Raw genomic sequence first — 18,934 nt, 5'->3', positions numbered from 1 at the left:
AGACACAGATTGTTCATTTTTAGGACTTAAAATCTCATGTTGGCTTGCAGGCTCAGAGTTCCCATGATCCACTTCCCCATTTACATCGGTATCAACCACAACCATGGGCTGAACTACAACACGTGGAGATTTGAAGCTTGGTGACTAAGAGTCCTAGATCAATACTCATACCATTAGACCACAGTGGCTTGATCATAGAATATCACCTTACTTTCCTGTATTTTTTTCCAAGTGAAATAGTTTTTGTAGTTATTTTTTGTACGAGTCTTTACACTTTCAGAGTTGGGGATCAGTTCACTCCTCCCACATCATTCTGTCCCTACTCTCACATTTTCCCGAGTGCAGCATAGATTTCCACCTGTTTGTAAGATTGAGTATGCATTGTGGGTGACAGGCCTTTTGGCTTCACAGCTATTTTCTTTCCTTCCCTCCAGAAATATGCTTAAAGCACCACTGTGGCACTGTTTTGTTTTGTGATATTCCGCAATGCTACAGTAATGCAGCTCAGAGAAAAACTAAGACCCCAAAGGAGAACACACGATGGCAAGTAGTTAGCACACACAGTGCCTGAGTATCTTGAGGCTTTTGTTTTGATTTTCTTCTTTCCTTTTTCTTTCATGGAGAGAATTACCTTAGAACTGCATTGTGGGGTGTCACAAAACAAACAAATAAAAAACAGAAATCAACTGGTTTAAAATGTCACAACCTCCCTTCCCTGCAAATATTGAAGATGGAATAAGGCAGTTTTGAAAGGGTGTGTGTGTGTGTGTGTGAATTATTGCCATATGATGAAGATCCTGCTGCACAAAAACACTTGCTGGCTTGTGAAATCCAAGCGCCTCAATTTCAGGTTTAAATCCCCCAAATGAAAAATCCCCCAAATGAAAAATCTCTAAGAACAAAATTATAAACACTGTTCATTAAACAGCACCATACAGTAAAAGGCTAAATGTAAATCTTGACAGCTAGAACATTTGTATCCGGTGCTGTCACTTGGTTCTATAATTTCATGTCTTGATTTTGTATTTTGCAGCCCACTCTGTCTGACTTTTAAAAAGCAATCAAGTGTAAGACTTGCTCTTAGATGTATGCATTTGAGTGTACCGGATCCAATCTTTAACACCTTGAGAGGATTAATGCTGGGTATTAAGACTATTTTACCTCAGATTTCTCAACAATCTCCTTAGAGCTTTAATTACTACCTATGCTTGTTCATTGATTGCTTCCTTCTTCTACTTCTGATCTTGACTTTTCATTTCACCTTCAGCTTCTTATTTCACCACTATTTCCCCTTCGGATTCCTGATTCTTGACCACGTAGACCTCTTTTTACAGAGACTTTTGTTTCTTTTGTTGCTCAGCTCAACTTTGCCTTTGTACCTTACAGAACTTGCTGTCATCAGGGGTGAGAAAGAGGATGGAAGGGGCAAAATAAAACCTTCCTTTAGTCCCTAAATTTCCAAAATTGCAGTAACTTAAAACATCAGTTGAGCATTTCTAAATATTGGTTAGACATCCATAGAAAAGGGGCAGGCAAAATTACCAAGATAATGTGAACATGGTAGGTTTAGTGTAAACAATTTTCAGTGTTTTTCTCTCTCTGCAATGCTAGAAAATTAAGGAATAAATGAAAATTTCCTGAGCAGGGCTTCTTATTTGGAAGGATAAAGTCCTCATTTTGCCTCTTCCATCTGGCTGTCATTGAACTTTTTCAGTCCTTTCAGCTTTTGTCTCTATCCAAATATTGGCCCCTCTGGACTTATACAAAGGGCATCCTTGGCAATATCAAACTTTAGTTTTCTTTAAATACTTCCCAGTTATTTATTTTTTTTGCTTGAACGTTCATGAAATTCCTAAGAGATCACAGGATGTTGCACTGATTCTCTAACCTCTGCAAAATCTGACTACTGTTGCAACACAAACTGATCACACGAGAATGAAACTGTTAAATTCTTTGCCATTTATCCTCCACCTGCCCACGCAATGTGTTCTGGTTTTTATCCTTCCATTTTATTCAAAACCTGGCAGAAGTGTTCCGTGTTCGCAGATAATCATTCAGTCAAGTACAGATGCAGGTGTTTATCTCCTCACGGCTCTTCAATATGAATAGACTCATTAGCAGCCTTGTGATTCAGCTCTGCATCAAATTGCTGATTCTAAAGAGTCAAGCATAACCCATTTGTAGGACACCGCCCGATCTTATATTTTTAACGTTTTTACTTCAATCTCTACCATACATTATCTGTTCTTCATTCTTTTAACAGATCTCCTTATGCTGGTGTTTAAGCAACTTCAAGAAGTAAATTTGTGTCTTATGTAACTGTAAGAGCTCATTCAATGTGCAAACATTTAAAAAGTTAAAATAGTTTCCAAAGTCCTTAAAGGAAACACTTAAAGGCTCTTAAAGTAAGAGCACAATGGGATATTTTTGCTGAACAAAATCATTTATTTCCAATGCAGGCAACATCGATTAATGCATTTATCCTGCAAGTCTAGAACTGATATCTAATTGGTAAAGATATTTTCATGCAATTGTAGAATTTACTGGACTTTTAAATAACAAAAGCCCATAACCATTTCAGTTCGATTTCACGTCATTGCTGATAAGAGAGTTTCCTTGTTGAAATTCCTGGATCTTTCAGCAGCTTAAAATAGCATTCACCACAGTATCTTACTGAACCAGCTGCACTGGACATGGGTTGCTGTGGTCCATCTGTAGGACCCATTCCAGTGAACAGCATTGGGCCATTAAGCTGTGGGGATGCCATGGAGTTCCATTGACGCTTTTGGGTGAGTGAGATCATTTTTGGGATGGGGTGTCATTACTATACAGTTGGAACCCAGCCATAATTCTCTTTACTGTATGAATCAGCTGAGGCTGTGTAGGTGCTGGGACAAAACCTTAATGTAACAAATCAAGGCACATAAACTGAGTCTGAGTCCTAATAAGATAGTATTGGCGATTCTGTAAAGTGGTGGTTCTTAAATCCAGGAACTGAGTAAGCAACCTGACCTGGACAGGTTGCACTTTTCCTGAAGATGTGTGGGAATACCCTGAGAGTACTTCTAGGTCTGCCTCTGCCACTAGCAGATAAGTGGACTCTGTGGTTCAGAGTGTCCAGTGCCAACTAATGTACCACCTTTGGTTTTGCTTAATAACTTAGGCATAATAGTTCAATAACTGGTAATCTTCTAGTTATATTAGTGCAATGAATTATACATAAGATTGCCCCTGAACATTATTTTGATGCTATAGCTAGTGCAATATGGAGTAGCGAGATTACTGATTGGCATATCATAGAGGTCAGTACTACTCAAAGTGGTCATCCCTGGACCAGTGCCAGTCTCCTAGCCTACATTCCCTGTGAATCAACTAGAAAGAAGGAAACAATTGAAGCCAGTGGGAATAAGTATGTGCCAATCCCTGTCAACCTCGGGAAAATAATTGTCAGTTTCCATATAAGAAGAATGATATCATCATTGCTACTATTGTTATTACTGTTATTATTTACTTTATTTACACCATACCTTTCTACACTTAGGTCAAAGTTTAACAATCCTACACTTTGGTCAAAGTTTAAAAAAATGCAATATGAACATTAAAAATAAATAAATAAATAAAATCATATTTTATTATTATAACTTTATTTGTACCCCACTAGTATCTCCCGTAGGACTCGATGCGGCTCACACGGGCCGAAGCCTCAAAACACAGTACAACAGAACATAATACAACAGCAATACCAGAAGCAAATCAAAACAGTTAAGCAAAATAAACAACAACAGTAACAGTACATCAGGACACTTTAAAACTGGGCCAGCCAGAGCAGTGGGTACAGGAATTAAAAGTGCTGAAGTGGCAGGAGGAATGTAGGATTATAAAATAAGTGCGGTGTGCAGCGATCTTAATTCTACTAAAGTGCTTCTAGGACTTGGTGATGGGGATTCCTAATCTGAGAAGGCACATCGGAACAGCCAAGTTTTTAAATTCTTTCTGAAAACTGCCAAAGTAGGGGCCTGTCTGAGATCTTTTGGGAGGGCGTTCCAAAGTCGGGGGGGGGGGGGGCGCCACAGAAAAGGCCCTGTCTCGTGTCCCCACCAAGCGCACTTTGACGCGGGTGGGATCACGAGCAGGGCCTCTCCAGATGACCAAAGTGAATGTGTGGGTTCGTAGACAGAGATGCGGTCACGCAGGTAGGGTGGTCCCAAACCGTTCAGGGCTTTGTAGGTAAGCACCTGCACCTTAAATTGGGCTCCGAAAATAAATGGCAGCCAGTGGAGCTCCTTAAACAGGAGGGTTGACCTCTCTCTGTAGTGAGCCCCAGTTAGCATCCTGGCTGCTGCCCGCTGGACCAATTGGAGTTTCCGAGCCGTTTTCAAGGGCAGCCCTACGTAATCATATGGATTAAGGCAAAACAGATTAAAATATGACAAATACACTTAAAATAGCCTTTTAAACAGGCATGGGCAAGTCTTAGCCCTCAACTCCCATAATTCCCAAGCTGGCTGGGATTTCTGGGAGTTGAAGTCCAAAACATCTGGAGGGCCAAAGTTTGTTCATACCTGCTTTAAAACAATACATAGCACTGATTTCAAAGAGGTTGCACTAGCTATAGTTCACTTCTGATCTGAATTCTTGATGCTAGTGATAACATTAAAAGCCTAAATGGCTTGAGGCATTTACTAAAAGGAGTGCCACTCTCTATACCTGCCCTAGAACTGCTGTAGAGGACCTCTTCTGTGCACCACTGCTGTGAGAGATTCTTTGCATGGTAGCATGAGCAAGAACCATTTCTGCTGTGGTGCTCAATTTATAGAATGTTCTCCCTTAAAAACCAACTAGTGGCAATATTGGGTTTTTTTCAGGAGCAACTTGGCCACGGTGGTCCACACTCTTGTTACATCCCGAATAGACTACTACAATGCACTCTATATGGGGTTGCCTCTGAAGACTACCTGGAAGCTTCAACTAGTCCAATGTTTGGCAACCTGGTTGCTCACTGGGGCTGGGTGCAGGGAGTGCACTACGCCCTTGTTACGCCAGCTCCACTGGCTGCCTATCAGCTTCCGAGCACAAGTGCTGGCTTTGGCCTATAAAGCCCTGAACGATTCTGGCCCAGTTTACTTGTGTGAACGTATCTCCCGCTACGATCCACCTAGGGCCCTAAGATCATCTGGGGAGACCCTGCTCATTGTTCCCCCATTGTTGCAATCACGTCTGGCGGGAACAAGGGCCGGGGCCTTTTCTGTGGTGGCCCCCTGGCCATGGAACTCCCTCCTGAGTGAAATTAGATCCGCTGCATCCCTCTTGACCTTCCGGAAACAAGTAAAATCATGGCTATGGGATCAGGCCTTTGTAGATTAGGCTGACTTGCTGATGTATTGACTTATATAGAACTGATGGACTGCCCTTGGATGATGATTTAAACTGGTGAATGCTGACTGACTGATTGATTGTTTTTATACTGTTTTTATACTGTTTTATACTGTTTTATATTGTTATTATTATATTGCCGTTAAATTGTGTATCTATGTTTTTGATGTGGGTGCCATGGGGGGGGGGGGGCGATTTGTTATCCGCCCTGAGTCCATCTGCGGAGGTTGAGATAGGACGGGATATAAAAGCCTGAAATAAATAAAATAAATAAATAAACTTGAGAAACTGCAGGTTGCTTCTGCTGCAAAATATGGAAGTGTGGGAACATACTTTCTTTTAAAAGTATACTTGTACACAGTTTTAACTATACTTCAACAAACTTTTAACAGCCCTTTCTGATATTTTAACTTGGGATTTCTAACATGCATAATGTTTACATAGTTTTAATCAAATTCTGTCCTGAGATCTCATGATGAAGGTGGATAAGTTTAAATATATATAAACAATAGTCAAGAATTTAAAACTAAAAGTCAATAGATATATGTTATATAACAATCTTCACAAGAAAATGGGACAATTGTTCTTAAAGTGAGCAATTTATCCTAATCTATAGAAGTGAAAACTTTGTAGTTTTGTTTCTGGAAGAAACAGATCATGGATATTGATTTCAGGAGCTACCTAGAGACATGAGAGCCAGGGAAAATAATGGCCACAAACCCTTCTTATAAGGATTGTGATTTTTCTAAGACCTACAGTGTTTGCAATCTCCTCCTATGCATATTCTCTCAGAAACAGCTGAGCACATTGTACAAATGTGTCTTTTCTGAGCCTCTCCTTAATTATAAACATAGTATTTCTTGCTTTTTGCTGAATAATATGGAGGCTTACCTGCAGTTTCTAAGATCGCTTAATACATTTTGTCAATATTAATAGTTATATGTTTGATTTTGATTTCATTTTTTCCTATCATTTTAACTGGGAAAAGGAAGGCATGCTTGAGTATTTCAACCAAGTATAACATCCCTGGCACTGGGTATGTGCTTGGCATTATTAATTGAATGATACAAAGGCATTTATGTACAATTAAAAATTCTACAGATTTACCAAGTTGCAATATTCTAAAGTGCAGCGTTATGCTATTTATTTCATATTATGTGAAGCTTATATTTGATTGGAAGGTCAGTATATCTTCATTTATATTAATTGAGAAATATTTGTGTGTATGAATTACTGTGTATGCATGTTATTTAACTTTGCCACTGAGATGGTAGCACTCGTGTTTCCCCTGCAGGATTCCTCAGTTCCAATTGTAAAATAATCTTAAGTGACCATGACCAATGCTTTGCACAAAACCAGTTACAATGTCAGTGTTACCTTCCAGTGATGAGGAAGAACAGAGTGAGAATGACGAGGAGAGTGAATCCACCAACAGCAGCTGTGGCGATGACCAGGATTTGTCCCTGTTCTGCTGCTATATCTGAAGCTGAAACAGAAACACAAAGTGGTCAATGTATGTGCAGTTGTTTTAGTTGCAAAATATGCACATATTCTACTAGGAAAATGCATCTATTACAGCCAGGTGCAATAATGATATTTACTAAGATCTGACTGGTGTTTTACTGAAAACAGAAATGACACAAGAAAAGAAAACATTTAGTACTATTGTTTGGGTGCTTTGTTTTTCCTGACTTCTAACTACAAATAGGAATACTTGCCTCCTACTATTGTGACTGATATTGTGAGGCAAAAGACATATAGCCATCATCTGTAGCTATTGAAAGTTATATCATTCATAGTGACCAAAGGATACTGTTATCTGCAGGGCTGTTATCCTTCATCTTATTTAATCTTCTGTTAAAGCCATCCAAGTTGGTGGCATCAGCTCACTGTGAGGCAGTCAACCACATAGTTCATAATGTAGTATGTGCTAATGTAAATCCTTTTGTCTATCCTGCACTTTCTGCTCTTCAATTACATTGGAGGTTGTCTGATTCTGGTATTCTGAGAGAAAAAGGACCTCTCTCTAGCCGATTTGTTTACCTACATACATTATTCACCTCTTTCATATTCGTCCCTAAGTAAGTTTTCTGCTGGTCTAGAGATTAAAGCATGAACCAGTGGATTCAAGTAAGCACTATAGGATGTCATCATAAGGAAGTTGCTCATAGGAAAAAAAACAGAACAACTGGCAATCTAGATATTAAAGCATGAACCAGTGGATTCAAGTAAGCACTATAGAATGTCATCATAAGGAAGTTGCTCATAAGTAAGCACTATAGGATGTCATCATAAGGAAGTTGCTCATAGGAAAAGCAACAGAACCAATTGCCAAGAGGTATGGTGAGATCTCCATTGTTGAAGGTGTGAAAAAAAAGATGATATATTCATATGTTGGGAAGGCCCTAGCTCTAGATTTCCTGCATCAAGCAGATGGATAGACTAGGTGGTCTACAGGTTTTCCTCTATGATCCTATGATTTATTATATTTTGCTTAACTTTATTTATTTTATTTTTATAAATGGTATATTGTAAATTGCTTCTATGTGGAGTAGTGGAAAGGTCAGCATAAATATTTTCCATAGATAAAACATGAGAACATGATTACATTCAAAGGATACTGGTAAAGATAATAGTTTGGATGTGAATTGAAAGCAACTGAATTAAAACGTTTTGTATTGCTCAGAACTCAACCCTGCATTTTCAGAATGTGCACAACAGTATATCTTATTCAACACATTTGAACATTGCTCTCCACCCTTACAAATACCATGGCAAAATAGAGATATTGTTAAAACTATGAATAACTGTGTAAATAAACAAGACATGCAATCATTTAAGAAAAGAAAGCAGCACATATTATAGAATAAACAGAACCACGAAAAATGATGCCAGGGCAAAGAAGAAGCTGACAAGGAAACAGCTGCAATGTTGGCACCAAGTACACCTGCATGGAGGAATTAATCATTCTGGTACACAAAAAAGAGGCAACTCTTAACCTTGTTGACACATCATGTGCTGTTAGTAATTGGTAAGTAACAGGAGCCACTCCAGATAATTTTTTACATACCGATTTCCCTTACTCTAGTCCAAGTCACCATTGGACAGTAGCTTCACTGAGGAGCCTTGAGCATCAGAGGCATACTGCATAGCAGTCTAAGCTTTATGAGAGGCATTCTGATTATTCCATGTTGCCAAAAATAAGATAAGAGGAAACGGAAAAGGATTTAGAGGTAATTATATGGGACAGCACTGAGATAAGCTACTATTTAAAATATTCTGGTGAATGCAGGCAATTAGGTTGATTATTATCACTAGCTGCAAAACTATATCTCCAAAATGTTTCAAGAATCCTGGATGCAATTTTTGAACTCCACTGGATTTAGCAGGATCAAATTATGACTCCAGAAATTAGGTGTTCAGGCTGTGTTGGAAAGTTGTAAATGCATAAAGGTAAAGGTTTCCCCTCGACATTAAGTCTAGACTATTCTGACTCTGCTGGCTGGTGCTCATCTCCATTTCTAAGCCGAAGAGCTGGTGTTGTCCGTAGACACTTCCTAGGCCATGTGGCTGGCATGACTGCATGAAGAACTGTTACTACATGGAGCGCTGGCATGACTGCATGGAGCACTGTTGTAAATGCATACAAAAGCAGTAATAATTCATGTTCAAATTGCAATGTAAATTATTGTTGTATGGCCAGCCTTTGTTTCTTGGTATGTGATGACAGCAATTTTGGATAACACATGTTATGTTCTTTCTCAAAAACTATTCACAGACAAGTCAAGCTTGTGGAGTGACCACACTTGGAGTGTAGAACTGAAGTCTTTAATGACTAATCTTTCAAATTCCAAATAGCTAGTTATTAGGGCTGGGTAACAACGGAAAAATTTGTTTCTAAACTCGTTTCATTTTTAGGGGGTCCATTGCGTTTCGTTTTTTAAAAGAATTCCGAATTTTTCTTTAAATTTTTTTCGTTATTTATGAAATTTTGTAAATTTCGAATTGATTCGTTAATGGCGGACGCGATTGCGCAATACGCTAAAAAACCCTCCAAATGGGACAGGCGGAACTTCTGAAGTTTCCCTCTCCCTCTGTTGTTGACTGTTGGTGTGATAATTTATTTTTTTATCACTGATAAAACAAACAACAACTATAAAACTTGCACCAGACATACGGAAATAATAACGAAACAATTTCGAAATGATTTCGAAATGATTTCGAACCAATTACGAAACAATTACGAAATAAATTGAAAAATTCGTTTCGATTTTTAGTTGCTCCTGCATGGCTCAATATCGGATCGTAAGCTAATTTAAATACGAATCAATAACGAATTACGAAATTAACGAACGAAACCGCCCAGCCCTACTAGTTATGTTGAAGCAATGAGTTTCACACTTCACATTATGGTCTGCTCTTTAGTATTCCGGCTGCTTGGAAAAATCCAACATAGGGAAATCCAATACAACCCAAGTTAATATCCATACCATACAGTTTTCAGGAATTATTTTTAAAAAGCTGCAGAGAACTTCAAAGTAACTACTTCAGAGATCGGTAAGGGGGGAAATAAATTAGGAAAGAGGTTCATAGCCCCCCCCCCCAAAAGAGAGAGAGTTAAGATTCACTATTTTACAGCAATAAAAGACAAGGAAAAAACAACTGGAGGGATGTGTAAATTGCTTGCTATAGACCCCCAATGTGGCATTGTGTTTTGGGTTTGAATATTTGTTTAATCATAAAACCTGATGGATGACCTTGGGCAGGCCATTCTCAGCCTGAGAGGAAGGCAATGGCAGCCAGTGAGTACATGAAGAGAAGCCTCTGGTGGCGCAATGAGCTAAACCCTTGTGCTGGCAGGACTGCTGACTGACTGGTCAGCGGTTCGAATCTGGGGACAGTAGGTTGAGCTCCCTCTGTCAACTCCAGCTCCCCATGCAGGGACATGAGAGAAGCCTCCTACAGGGATAGTAAAACATTAAACATCCAGACGTCCCCTGGGCAACATCCTTGCAGACAGCCAACTCACATGAAAAAAAAGTACAAGAAGCATGGAAAGAAGGTTTGAAGGAAATGGAAGGTGAGACAAGGGTAGCGCAACGAGGGAAAGGAGGATGGGATTCAAGAAGCCAAGGAAGAGGCCACTTCAAATGGTTAAGTGGATGCAAAAGGATGGAGGGAAGAAGACAGGTATAGTGATAGTTTGCAAAGCACAAATGTGAGAAGTCCTGAGATGTTGAAACACATGGCAAAGGAAGGTAAAACAAGGAAGATAACTGTTGAAGTGGCAGGGCACAATTAGAATGCAAATGAATAATATGCATAATTATAATGATATATAATGATATGTAAATTAGATGCCAGGATTTGAGGAGTTCAAAAATATCAATCCTATCTGTATCTATATACAGTATAGGCTCTAGCTGTCTTTATCACTACATGAAGAGATTTGGCTTAAAATCAACTGGTACAGAAGGAATATGATGAAAAGCCTGATTGCAGACAGGTAGACATCAATTAGCTTTAGAAGACCAGCAGAGCTATTATCTTCTGTTTCTCACATGGCAGTCTGCTAGATCAACACAACAGAACTGTGACAATTTCCAAAAGCCATTTGTGACAAGGCATGGAGTGGGGGGATTTCTGTTACATTTAAATTAAATTTTCAGGAGATTCTTTGCTTCTGATCCCATTTCTACTGTTGAAATCAGCAACGCCCCCTCCTTCTTATAAAATTTATATAAATAAATTATCACAGCACAGAACCATGTTTCCAAAGCATTTTATTCTTCAGACCCAGATGATGACTCTAGTTTAGTGACAGAATAAAGCAATTTTTGCTGCAGGCTGTCAAGAACAGACTGGAATACTTATAATTCCACACACCAAGGTGTTGTCTTTAATATTTGTAATTCACTTGTACAGAGAGTTCTTGCAAAGACTACTAAAAATGCATTACTTGCCTGAAGAATAAGCGAATGGGACACATGATCTACAAGACACATTCCTGATAATAGTATAAATTATGAAGAGTCTAAAAATGAATCTCAAGTTAAAAATGAATTAATAGTGTGATGTGGTGGCCAAAAACCCCTCCTCCAAATTTGATTCCAAGCTGAATTTGCAGGCATTTAATGTCTAGATTAATCATGGTAGCAGTGCCACTCTATTCTGCTTTGATGTGACCTAACCTAAAATACTATGTCCAGTTTGGCCACCACAATTCAAGAAGGATATTGACAAACTGAAACATATCCAGAGAAGGATGACCAAAAATAATAATATCAAAACCACACTGTATGAGGGGGGCTGCATAGACATGAAGAAGAGAAGACTAAGTCTTCTTTAAATTACTGAAATGATGTTGTGTACAGGGTTAAACATGTTTGCTTTCTGCTTTCTGCTGGTCTAGAGATTAAAGCATGAACCAGTGGATTCAAATTCCAAGACAAAATTTGACTAAAATATTAGGAAGGACTTCTTGATTATAGGAGCTGTTTGATGGTGAAATAGTCTGCCTCAGAGGATGGTGGGCTCTGTCTTTGGAGGTCTTTAAACAGGTGTTGGATGGCCATCTTTTGGGAGTCCAGCAGAGCTATCATCTTCTGGTTTGGGAGTGCTTTAGTTGTGTATTTTTGTATGGTAGACAATTCGACTAGATGGCTCTCACAGTCAGTTCTAAGATTCCACTAGAGCTCAATTGCCTTTTAAAAGTGAAGTTATAATGACCTCATTCCAAATATATATACACACCAAGCCTGAAGGGAGGCCAAGATAGAAAGGAACTCTAAGGAAGGTATTATTATTATTATTATTATTATTATTATTATTATTATTATTATTTCGTACATTTCTATCCTGCCCTTCTCCCCACAAGGTATCTCAGTGTAGAATGTCATAAATAGGATTTCTTTCTTTTTCCCCTAGGGAAAAACTAATTATTTAATTAGTTGATAATAGATATCAGGCTGGCATTCTGTTCATGAATTGAACTCTGAGTCAAATCATCACAATTCATCACCATTGTATGGATGTTGCACAAGCTGATGGTCTCTTCTAAGTACACAATGCCCCAAAATCCTCTTGTAATGTACCCCTCCACACAACATGGTATTTTCTGTGTCCTAGTACATCAGTTACAAAAACCATACTACACTGCTGTAAAAGATCATTACAGTGGCATAAAGAATCGACCACATTCAAGCCTCAAAACGGAAAACATTCCATAGGGATAGACACATTTCTCAGTAATAATAATACATTTCTCAGTATTGTTTCCACTAATGTTCATGTTTTTAAAATATTGCATTCTTTCAGTCCTCTTTATGTAGAAAATTTTACCAATCCCTAACTCTAGATTTAAAAACCTGTTTATTATGCTACAAACATGAACAAACAAAAGGTTGCTCCCATTCTGTGAAAAGACAGTAGAATCAATGCTAGGTCAACATCCCTGGGGACAGCAGTCCATAACCCAGACACAAAGTATAAAAATAAAAGACCCTGTTTAAGGTCATGGCCTGCCTTACTTTAAAGTTTGCAGACTTCGGGAAAAGTCTCCAAGAGACTCCTAGTGTTCTATTATGTTCATGTGGGAAAATATAATCCCTGAGGCAATTACAAATAAAGTGCTACACGTCTGCTTGCGATTACAATACTTGTTTAATTTCATCAATTTGTTTTCATTCTATGTGGATACAAGTAGTTATTAATAATATTTGTTGAGTTATGAATAAAACCCTACAATAAAAGGTTTTAAACCGACATTGAACGTTTCTCCCCTGAAAAAGTGTGTTTTCTGTTTCTTTTTTAAAAAAGAAAGCAGAATTTGATAAAGTAATTTCTTTTACATTGAAAGTGGGAGAACATGTTCGTTTATAGAAAGTAGGGGAAAAAAGGAGAAAAGGAAAAGAAAGGAGAGAAAAAACCCGAAAAAACCCGTTTGTTGACTTCTGTTTTCTGTTTCAAAGACCTATAGGTTTGCCCGTTGATTCTTGGTCTTCATGGTTTTATTGAGAGCTTTATCTGTATCCAGTATCTTGTTTTCCAAAACAATATAAAAACACTTTTAGGAAGCAGAAAGCAAATAGAATTCTACCTGCCAATTGTGTCATAGGTCTTTATGGATAGCAACCCACTCAGCCAGAGGGAGAGAACCAGTACGCCACTCCATTAAAGAGTGGGAAACAGGATCACATGGAGCAGTAAAATAAGGAAATTGGTATGGATCATTCAAAGGTAGCTTAGATTGAAGGGCCAGGGAAGTCTGAAGGGGTAGGTGGACTCCCTCACCCATGTCACTTGTATGCAGCAGGGTTGGTGTTTACAGAGCACCACCCTCTTGTCTGCTAGAGTAATATCATAAAATAATAATAATAAAACTTTATTTATATCCCGCTACCATTCCCCAAAGGGACTTGGGGCAGCTTACAAGGAACTCCAGGGTGCACATATAACATACAGCAGGTAAAAATGGTACAAAAGTATAAAACAAGTCACATAAAATTATAACAACAACCCCCCTCCCCATCAACACATGTAGCATAAAATCAAAACAATACCTTTTTAAAACAACAGTAGATAAAACTAACTGCCATTAAATCACAGGTGTCACGTGCCAACTTCATATGGGCCTATTCAGCCTACTCAAGGTCAAAGGCCTGTCTGAACATCCTTATTTTCAGGTTGGTATGATGGTGCATCGTAACAGAGAGCAAACTGGTAGCTCTTTTCACAAGCTACCATGGCTAAATTTAGAATCCTATTACTAGATTTCCAGAATCCTGTTCCTGTATAGGCACAGCACACACTTGATGCATTTGTTGTTTAGCATAGCACAGAGGATCACAAACTATTCATGATTCGTCTATAAACTACAAGCAGTCTTTTCAATCTGGCCTCTTTTAACATCAGAAGTAGGATGACTGAGCTTCATTTAACATTAAAGCTCAAAATAAAAATCCAAAAACATCAAATACATCTGCGACAATGAGAAAATATATATTACTAAGCTACCATGTTATTCAGTTTACATGCATCCAGGAGGCAGCAGCCCCTTTTTCTTTTTACAAGCTTTGGATATCACCCACAGTTACTATTCAGCATATGTGTGTGTGACTTGAACTTAATTTAAAGGGTGCAAGGATTTTTCTTTAACAGTTTGAGCATTCAGCCATCTGTGAGCTGGCACCCTATTACCAGCTCAATTTTTTCTGTTAGCTACATGCTTTCGTTATTGCAATTTGACATCTATCAGCCAACAGGCCCTCCAACAGAGTGAAAGATAGGAAAGTGACAGAAAGACAGCTGGACAGATAAAACAGAACAGCTGCTAGACATAGAGCTAGAAACTGTGGGGCTGGAACTCTAATGGACAGGAATCAACCACAACAGCTTCAATCAGGGGTGCACAACATTTTCTGCCCTGAGGACACCTACATACATGCACAAAGATACACATATACACACTATCTACTGTCCCCAAATAAACATACAGAATTTCCACTGAGATTGCTGGCTAGCCATTGCTACTAGATGCAGGAAAACCATGATCACAAAAGTTAAGGGAGGAGTGGCTTTGCACTTGCAGTCCAGTTGATCCACTGGACTCCCAAGAAGTGGTTGGTACCTTGAAATTGTGTATCTCTGGTTTAGCTAAAGGAAAATTTAAAAAGCAAAACAAAAGTGGCAATGTTTTTATTACGATCATGTGGTTAAGATCTGGTTTAATGTCTTTTAAGTTTCATTTGAAATATAAAACCCCGTTGAATATAAGAAAGAATCAAAGTTAGTACTTGGATTTCTGAAATTGATAGCTGGGGGGGGGGGGGGGGACGGGACGGGACAAACACAACAATTTGTGACCTGGCCATTTCAGAAATAAAAATACTATCTTAACATGGCAAAGAACGAATGCTTCATATCAATTACATTCCAGGCCACTCTTCCCAAATACAAATTATTTTTATGATGGAACTACTACATCATTTTCAACACAAGAGGCATTAATGTACTGTTCATTTTAAGTACAATCTTTGTCTTCATCAAGCTTGTACACAGAATATGGAATATAACTCTATTGAATTAAACAAGCCAGGCTTTTCAAACCTCATCCATTTTAGGAGAAAACAGAACATTCTTAATCCAGGTTAGGTTGAACTGAGCACTTTTCCTAGCAGAGTTCTGCAAATCCATGAGCTGTAACCTGAGAGAGAGGCTTATTCCTTTGAATTTATTCATGTAGCACCTGCAGGGGCAGGATTGGTCATTTAACTGCAACTCTACTAATCAAAAGCTAGGCAGGGAAGGAAATACAAGGAGAATAGATAGAACACCTCCCTGTATCAAACATCTGATATATGCAATCATGACTTTTTGAAGGGCACTTAATGCAAACTTGCTGGTTCTGTGAGAGGAGCTGTACAGTGCTTGTTGGTGTTCTCCGTTCCCTGACCAGCTAGAAAAATAAAAATAAAAGTATGCTGCTACACATATGGCCTTTAGCTGAATCCAGTTGATTAATAAGTTGAATGGAAACCGTAGACCTTCTGTTCACCCCCATGCTCGGTAGAAAAGAAATATAACATCTTGGCACCAAATCTCCAGTCTTACATTATCTATTTGTAACAATTTATCATCTTACATATCCTACATGTTCTCTTCAAAAGATGCCATGGCTGATCTTTATCTTCAGTGATACATTACCTACTTTTTGCTGATTCAAAAACTGTAGTGATCTTACAGCTCTTTTTCTGAGGTACCAGAAAATTGCAATGTTCATGTTATATTTCAATACTATAGTATATGGCTAAAAGCAGAACAGATGGGCTCAAAGTCAACCTTTAAAACTCTGGCATAGACACTGAGAACTGAGAAGCCCTGGCCCTTGAGCACTCCTGCTGGAGGTCAGCTGTGACCAGCACTGCTGTAGAATTTGAAGAGGCACAAATTGAGGGCGAAAGAGAGAAATGTGCCAAGAGGAAGGCATGTGTAATGATTCTTACCTAGTAGGCCGAAGGAGAAGCCTGGGATATCAGTGAGGCAGGCCTCCATTTTGGGAGTGTAAGCCAGGGAAGCAGACATCTTGTGAGGGTAAAGTGAGAAGAGGGGAGGAACTGGAGATTTCCTAGGATTGGTTAGGACAGATGGGAGGAGCCAAGTCCTGGGAGGGAAGAGTGTCAGCTTCTAAGAGAGCAGGGAGATGGAATTTGGGGTTGAAGAAGGGAGATGAGTTTTGGGAACCGAAGAGAGGAGAGGTATTTTTGAGCTAAGGTTGCATTATTGGCCAGTCCGGTCAAGTAGTCGCCTGATTGCTTGTGGGTGTTTACACAAGTGGTTTGCTCTCTGGGTAGAGTAGAATAGCTATAGAGAACTCTGATTAGAGTGGGCTAATTGCTCTGAAGACAGCCTGAGTAGGTTAGTCTGAGGAACTCACTGCTACTGTGTTACTGTAGAGTGAGACATTTTAGTAGTAGTTAAGTCAAGTAACCTGTTTAAAGAAACCATCAAGATTATTGTACTTTAGTAACCATTTAAGCTTTTGTGCCTTATCAAAGAAGTCAGTTGTTTGTTTGATCTTATCAATAAATCTTTTCTCTATTTCAACTTTTAAAGAAGCCTCAATTGTAATTCATTCGTGTGGGGATAATTCTAGTTTCTTTAACATCTTAACATCACAGTCATTTTTGGGAGCTAAGGGAGAGCTGAATTGGGTTGGCAGGGAATAGTTTACCTCAGAGAATCATCGTTAATATCCTAAGGTGTTAGGTGGTGGTAGCAAATATACCAGGAGAAGATTGAAGCGGTGTTCATTTCTACTAGAGCTCACACATTACATCATATACACATAATACTTCCGTGTAAGAAATCCTTTATACTGGTGTCAGCAGGTGGGATGTGATATATTTCCCCCCCTGAATAAATAAATCTGATCATTTAAAATTCTAAAACTGACTCTTGTTTTTCCATCTCCTAGTCAAATTGCTCAAAGTTCTTTTTATACCTGCGTTATACTTTGTCCCTAGTAATAATAATAATAATAATAATAATAATAATAATAATAATAGTGATCAGAACACTGGGTGCAGTGCCTAAAGACCTTGGCCTGCACTTAAACACAATCGGCCCTGACAAAATTATCACGTCAGCTGCAAAAGGCCACCCTACTGGGATCTGCACACATTCTTCGCCGATACGTCACAGAGTCCTAGACACTTGGGACGTGTCTGATGTGTGATCCAATACAACAACCAGCATAGTGATCTTGTTTGCTGTGTACTAATCTTGTTGTGTATCAAATAATAATTAAAAATTATTTTTGTATCCTGACACCATCTCCCTGAAGGGACTTGGGGAGGCTTACATGGGAACCAAGCCAAATCAAACAGAGTTAAAAGATAACACAATAAATTACATATACACATAACTTGCAGGTACTTTGCTGTGTCATTCAAGCTTTTTTTCATTTAGCCACACCAATTGTTTTAACTCATTATCTATTTTTAATGTTATAATATGATAATACTGGAATTGTGAAATATGGTTAAGCTTCTAAAACTGCTAATTCCTTCTGATACAATGGTGGATTTGGTGAGATGCATTCAATGTAATTATCAATTATTAACATAGAAAACATTGAAAATATATCTAGAAAGAGGTATGTTTCCACAAACCCCTTCATTCCTTCTGTTATATAACTGAAAGCAAAAACAGAATTACTGTGTCCTTAAGAAGGAACCACACAGCTATAAGAAATTTGGCAGGGAGTTAAAGGTAGTAGACTGGATTTGGGGAAACGATCAGCTTTCATCTGGAAGAGAACCCATTGATCTCCAGAACTATATGCAAAGCCTTTGGACCACTAAGTGATTACATATCCCAAAACTAAGGATGAACTTGTATTCTGTTCTTTTATTGATCCAGAAGTTCACTCTCTGCAACACTCTGCTCTCCAAATTCCATAGCAAAAAAATAAAAAATAAAAAATAAAAAAAGAAGGAAAGGGGGGGGGGGGCATATTCTCTTTAGTTAACAAAATACACATGGTTGTTTATAAAATGCAACTAAAACATTTATAGTGTGTGGAAATGACAACTGCATCAGTAGTCTTTCTATGCAGTGTTTTATTTTTACTCTAATGTTGTATTAGAATAACATACAATGCGTGGGCTGGTCCATGAGGTGACAAAGAGTAGGAAATGACCAAACAAATAAACAACAATATTGTATTATTTACATGTATTAATAATGTAATAAACCCTAATTTACATACAGCAAACATTAAAATGCAAATAAAAATATAATGAAAATAGCAAGTTCTTTGGGAAGCTACTACTAATGGAGTAAGGATAGAAACAATATTTGTAAATATTTGAAAAATTGTTTAAAAACAAAGCATGTTTTTCAAGTGTTGGGGAACCCTGATGAGAAGAATTCTGGATTATCCAGAATCTTTATAGATAGGATTTAGTCTGTGCAAAATTTTCATGTGATTGTATTTAAAAAAAAAACAAGAATTTTTTGAATAATATTTCAATGTAGAAATTTTAATACATGCATAGAA

General features: G+C 38.2%; 1 protein-coding gene across 7 annotated transcripts in view; it reads right to left on the bottom strand.

Annotated features, from left to right (window-relative positions):
• The window catches only part of EPHA6 (EPH receptor A6), a 524,480-nt gene that overhangs the window by 145,892 nt on the left and 359,654 nt on the right, over positions 1-18,934 (bottom strand). For 6 of the 7 annotated variants that reach the window (XM_067466657.1, XM_067466658.1, XM_060770613.2 and 3 more), the window contains one exon: positions 6,751-6,859. In XM_067466657.1, coding sequence (XP_067322758.1) covers positions 6,751-6,859 — 109 coding nt within the window. Of the gene's footprint in view, positions 1-6,750; positions 6,860-18,934 lie in introns of those variants that run through there. The other variant, XM_067466660.1, reaches the window with a different exon arrangement.

Source organism: Anolis sagrei, chromosome 3 (assembly GCF_037176765.1).
Source record: "Anolis sagrei isolate rAnoSag1 chromosome 3, rAnoSag1.mat, whole genome shotgun sequence".
NCBI classification, from domain to species: Eukaryota; Metazoa; Chordata; class Lepidosauria; order Squamata; family Dactyloidae; genus Anolis; species Anolis sagrei.
Note: the sequence above shows the minus strand (reverse complement) of the source record. Positions and strands in the feature narration are given on the sequence as shown.